The 6,000-nt window shown below is 45.0% G+C and overlaps 1 protein-coding gene across 1 annotated transcript in view; it reads left to right on the plus strand.

The window, feature by feature from the left end:
- Window positions 1–4,350, plus strand: part of LOC102435006 (V-type proton ATPase 116 kDa subunit a-like) — a gene marked incomplete at its 3' end in the record, with an annotated part of 39,694 nt that extends 35,344 nt beyond the window's left edge. The window contains 3 exon segments of the mRNA XM_023748420.1: window positions 1,193–1,343; window positions 2,420–2,559; window positions 4,193–4,350. Of these exon segments, the coding sequence (XP_023604188.1) occupies window positions 1,193–1,343; window positions 2,420–2,559; window positions 4,193–4,350 (449 nt within the window).
- Between the last annotated feature and the right edge of the window lie 1,650 nt (window positions 4,351–6,000).

Below are 6,000 nucleotides of genomic sequence, written 5' to 3' on the forward strand. Positions count from 1 at the left end.
CATAATCGCACAGATGAAAACATATATCATCATAGAGTAAGGAACTCTTCTACTTGCATGTAAGCTTGGGAAAGTTACTTAACCTTGCTCTACCTTCGTGTCCTCATCTCTAAAGTGGGGCATTGTTAGGAGGACTGACGAGCACTCACTTCGCTGGTGCTAAGCCCCACTGGGTGTGCAGGTGGTGAGTGCTGTTGGGTTAGGAGTGACCAGAAGGTTCCTGGGGGGTGAGCTTGGAGAGTGGTCCCTACTTGGGAAAGTGAACAAGGGAGGTGGCTACTGTGGAGTTGGGTGATTTCCACAGAGAAGCAGTGAGGGGGGGGGGGTGTGAATGGAGGATTAGTCAGCTATGTAAAGAAGTCTTGATTACAAGGCTAAAGAGTTCTGGCTTTCTTCTTTAGGTAAGAGGAAGCCTTTGAGGATTTTTGAGCAGGAAGGTAACATGACTAAAGTAGTGCGTTTTGTTTGTTTTGTTTTATTAAAAGAAGGATTATGCAGTCTGGAGTGTAAGATAAATGGGAGGGAAAGAGATGGAGGACGGGGAGGCTGGGGCTTGGCTGGTGGCTGTGGGAATGGGAGGGAGAGGATTGGAAAGGGACAATTAGCAAGATCTGGAGACTGGTGATTAAATCAGGAGAAGGGAAAAGTCTGCGGATTTCAAAGTTTCAAGAATTTGGAGAATGGAGACTGTCGAAGGAACAGCCTGACTTTAGGGCAAGCTGATGAGCCCAGTTCTAGGCTCCTGGATTATGTGGGGTTGCTGAGACAGGAGAGTTTGAAAGCCTAGGCAGGCAATGAAAAAATCGAAATTTTCAAGAGGGTCAAGGCCATTTGAAAGATTGAAACAAAATTCGGAAAGTGGATGAGCTCTTGGGGGGAGTAAGTAAAGAGAAAGGAAGAGGAGAGCCAGCCCCAGAACAGAGGCGTAAATATGCATTTCAGGAGCAGGAGACTGCAGATCGCCAGGGGAGCAGGAGGAATTCTACTTTCTGACAGCTCTCCTGTCAGAGAGGTTACATGAGTATTAGGAAGGTTTTCAATTTCATGGGAGAGATCGTGAGTCTCAGAGACGTCAAGAGATTATCCCACGTCCACCCAGTAAGTGATGGCAAGAGTTGCCCTGTGATCCACGTGCTGGTCCCCAGCCCAAGGCTCTCCTCCTTACATTTTTGTCACATGTTCTTTCTTGCAGGAACTAAGCGGCTCCTCCATGGCCCCTATCTTGACAGCAGTGCAATCTAAAACAGCTCCTCCCACGTTTAACAGGACCAATAAATTCACTGCCGGCTTCCAGAATATTGTAGATGCATATGGTGTAGGCAATTACCGGGAGATAAACCCAGGTAAGGTGTCTGATACGTTACCTGCCTGAGCAGCTTGAAAATGAAAATTGGGTAAGATTCACCCCCAAGGTGGCAACCTAGCAGGTGAATTACTTAAAACTGTGACTTTCCTAAAATCATATTTGTTTTTTTGAATGCTCTGCATTGTCTTCTGTAAAGGTGATTAGTGAAAGATTTGTTCCTTGTCAAGATTTCACCTCTTCTCCCTTAAACCATGGGTCCTCAAACTTTTTAAACAGGGGGCCAGTTCACTGTCCCTCAGACCGTTGGAGGGCCGGACTGTAGTTTAAAAAAAAACTATGAACAAATTCCTATGCACACTGCACATATCTTATTTTGAAGTAAAAAAACAAAATGGGAACAAATACAATATTTGTATTTGCATGTGGCCCGCGGGCCGTAGTTTGAGTACCTCTGCAACTGTAGCCTTATCAGGCAGCCAAATTCGGTTCTTGTTTGTTTAACAATTCAATGAGGGTCATCTCTAGGCATCTCCACAATCTCATAGTTGTGTGGGAGAGATGGGAACACACAGAATGTGGAGTCAGAAGCCTGGATTCCTAGTGATATAAACTGTGATGTTGGTGGCCTGGTTTATAAAATAAAGGGGTAGACCAGATGCCTATTAGCCAAGCAGTGCATGATGCTGTTCTTGTCCAGCCTGTGTCCCAATCTAATTTGTGACCCATAATGCAGGGCCCCATAAGTGAGTAACTGCTGGAGGTCTGTGGTACATGTGAATGGTGGAGAAACAAGCAGGAGATGGTAGTGGAAAGAGCATAGAAAGCACGTAGAAAACGGATTTTAAATCCCATTAAACTTTGTGATCTTGGGCAAGTCACTTAACCGCCCCCCAACTCAGCTCATCTGTAAAGTGGAGAATAATAGTGTTTGTCCACTGATGAGCTCATGTATGTGGGAGCCAAGCAAGTGTCAGGGGTGCGAATACTGAGAGCTGACAGAATCAGAAAGGCACAAGGGAGCCAGCTTATCACAAGGAGCGTAATAGACCAACAGTCGGGGAGCCCACAGGACAGTGGGGAAGACTCAGGCTGTTGTGGTTCTCACCTCTGCAGCTCCCTATACCATCATCACTTTCCCCTTCCTGTTTGCCGTGATGTTTGGAGACTGTGGTCACGGAACCGTGATGCTCCTGGCTGCCCTTTGGATGGTCCGTAATGAGAGACGTTTCCTCGCCCAGAAGACGGACAATGAGGTGGGCGTCCATCAAATGTCCCCCCTCATTTCCTCAAATGTTCTTAAAGTGTGAATGTTGTTTTGCCATAGGAATAGCATGTTCTTATGAGAAGGGGAAAAATGGAAAGTGAAAAAGAGCCAAAACAACATAAACACTAGGCCTTCCCTGAGCTTGTCAGGTTAGCATGTGGTCCCTTTTCATCCACAGTCCTTGGATGGTTTGGTGCAGTGCCTTTTAGCATTTTCGTTTTTTTGTACATTGCTCGGCAAGGCATTGATCTTTCCTTTTTTTTTCTTTTTTACTAATATTGATTTTTTTCTTTGATTATAAAAACAATATATGTTCATTGTAAAAATTGAGAAAATATAGCCATCTACTTAGAAAAAAATTACAATGAGTGTTTCTGTATTACCTTTCTAGTTTCCTTTCTATGCTTAGACAAAAATATATAATTTTAGAAATTGGGATCAAATAGTGCATATTAATTTGTAGCCTCCTTTTTTTCACTTAAAATAGCACAAATAATTTTCATGGCAGAGCCCTTTCCCCACAAGCCCACGCTCAGTGTTCTTCTGAAACACAGACATCCGAACACCATGTCTTCACTTTCACACTTGAAGTTCTATACCTTCCATGAAGTTCCCTCACAGAGCGATGTGAAGGTTGAGACAACTCAAGAGTTGCATTGTTTCAAAGTTAACCAGCTGATGTCACTTTGTGGCCGCTGATATTGCATTTTACAAAGTGCAAACATGCCTTTAGCTTATGTTCTGAATTTTATCTGCAATCTATTTTTTACAGGTTGACTTAACTAGAGCTAATTCAGTGATGTCAGAGTGAGTTAATCATAAGCAAGATTAGTGATAAATCAACCTATGACCAATACAGTTTTTCATGACAAGCAGTTTATTTAGAGAGAGAGGAAGGGAGAGAGAGGAAGAGTGAAAGAAACATTGATTTGTTGTCCCACTTATTTATGCATTCTTTGGTTGATTCTTGTACATGCCCCAACCTGGGGTTGAACCCACAACCTTATCATTTCGGGATGAAGCTCCAACCAACTGAGCAACCTGGCCAGGGCTCATGACAAGCATTTTAATAGATGTAGTTTCCTGTAATAAATATTTGAAGTCTGCAAGTCCACTCAGCGGTTCTGATGGTTGTTGCACATCCTGCAGTATCGGGAGAAAGCACTTTCTCTTCTTAGTGGATGTACTTAGAAACTCAACTTTTAATGGAGACCCCCCCCCCTACCCCCCGCAAAGGAGTATAGATTTGATTTGCCGTAAAATTTAGCAGCCAGCTCAGTGCTTACCTCCTGGAGACACAGCCACCCACTTTCAAGTCCCCCTTTTCACAGGTGAGGCCTCAGTTTCTGCTTTAATCACATTTTCTAACCAAGGCTGAATCCAAGCATATGAGGCCTCTATGCTTGTTTCCACAATAGCAACGACCAGTCGAGGACTTTTCAGAGTCACCTGTAGAAGCTCAGGAAAATCATGATGTGTGTGCTCTTGCTATCTGGGCCACTTTGGTGCCTGCCTGGTCGCGTGGCCCCTCTGCATAGGGCCTGCGTGCCTTGCTGTGGAGAGACCTGATCACACACTGGCTCAGAGCTCACTGACAGTCCTCTCTGTCTCCCCGAGGCCAGATCTGGAACACCTTCTTCCAGGGGCGCTACCTCATCCTCCTCATGGGCATCTTCTCCATTTACACGGGCTTCATTTACAACGACTGCTTCTCCAAGGCTTTCAACATCTTCGGCTCTTCTTGGAGCGTCCGACCCATGTTCAGAAATGGCACATGGAAGTAAGTTCACAGACAGGGACGGGTTGTTCCCTGGCCATCTATGGCTGAGCAAATCTACGCCTGGCTCGGCCCAGAGGTGTACCCACAAATTCAACAAATAATGCCTTTTTCTCAACTGAGCGTGAGACCTTGTGCCACTTCCTCAGTAACTGTGCTGGTAACTGTAACACATGGAAATAGTTTTTAAAACTTTAGCTCAACTGCCCGGCTGGCGTGGCTCAGTGGCTGAGTGTCGACCCATGAACCAGGAGGTCACGGTTTGATTCCCGGTCAGGGCACATGTCTGGGTTGAGGGCTCGATCCACAGCATGAGACAGCCCATCAGTGGTTCTCTCTCATCATTGATATTTCTACCTCTCCCTTCCTCTCTGAAATCAATAAAAATATATTTTTTTAAAAAAAAAGAAGAAAGGACTGACTTACAGGATTTGGCCTCTAAGAGGATAAAGGTTATCTCTGGTCATTTTTGTGATTTGGACAATGTCCTTCTGTTGCTATGTCCATATTCTGATATCAGATATGGTTGTGGAATGGTCTTGCTTTTGTCTAGATCCATCGCAGTCACAGGATGGCCTTGTCTGATGTTGGTGTTCTGTGAAATTGTTTATGCTCAACAGCAGGCTTAGCTGTGGGTACCCGGCCAGTTCTCTCTCGTCAGGGGTGGCTTTCTGGTTTGTGGACACACAAACACGCCTCTGCTAGTGAAATCCAACCACTTGCCCTGAGGCGTGTTGTTAGGACTGTGTGTGTCTAGGGTGGCCAGGGATCTATTTCTGTAGACTCCTTCATCCCTACCCCTACCTTTTTTCTGATGTAGTTTATACATTGAGTGGCCAGATTATTATGACCACCTGACGTTTGTAGGCAAATTAGCTATAATTTCGCGCTGAAGTTGCTAGAGGGCCAGACCATTATAAATAGGGAAGCAGGTTGTTTACCACGACAGTAGAAGTGATTTTTTTCTGAAGATATGGGTAAACAACGCGATTTAACAGCCTTTGAACGTGGGATATATTTGAACGTGAGTGGCCAGATTATTATGACCACCCCATCAGTACTTCGTTGGGCCACCTTTTGCCCTCAATACTGCGGCGATTCTTCTTGGCATTGACTCCACGAGATGTTGAAAGATGATGCAAGGAATCTGACACCATGCCTGATGAATAGCACTGTCCAGTTCTGTGAGATTTGATGGTTGTGGAACCAGCTGCCTGATGGCTCTTTTAACTTCGTCCCACAAATGTTCGATCGGATTGAGATCTGGTGATTGTGGGGGTCACCTAAGCAAGGTAAAGTCTCCCTCATGTTCTTGAAACCACTCCTGCACAACACGAGCACCATGGCATGGCACATTGTCTTGTTCGAAGAAGCCATCTCCATTGGGATACGCCATCAACATGATAGGATGAACTTGATCAGCAACGATACTTAGGTATGTTGTGCTATTCAGATGAATTAAAGGGCCCAAATCATGCCAGAAAAACATGCCCCAAACCATAACATTGCCCCCACCAGCTTGAAGGGTTGTACTCATGCATGTGGGATGTATGCTTTCATGCTGTTTCTGTCAAATTCTCACTCTGCCATCTGCATGATGCAACTGGAAACGTGATTCATCGGACCACATGACTTTTTGCCAATGCTTGACTG

This window comes from Myotis lucifugus, unplaced genomic scaffold (assembly GCF_000147115.1).
Source record: "Myotis lucifugus unplaced genomic scaffold, Myoluc2.0 scaffold_1379, whole genome shotgun sequence".
In the NCBI taxonomy this organism is placed as follows: Eukaryota; Metazoa; Chordata; class Mammalia; order Chiroptera; family Vespertilionidae; genus Myotis; species Myotis lucifugus.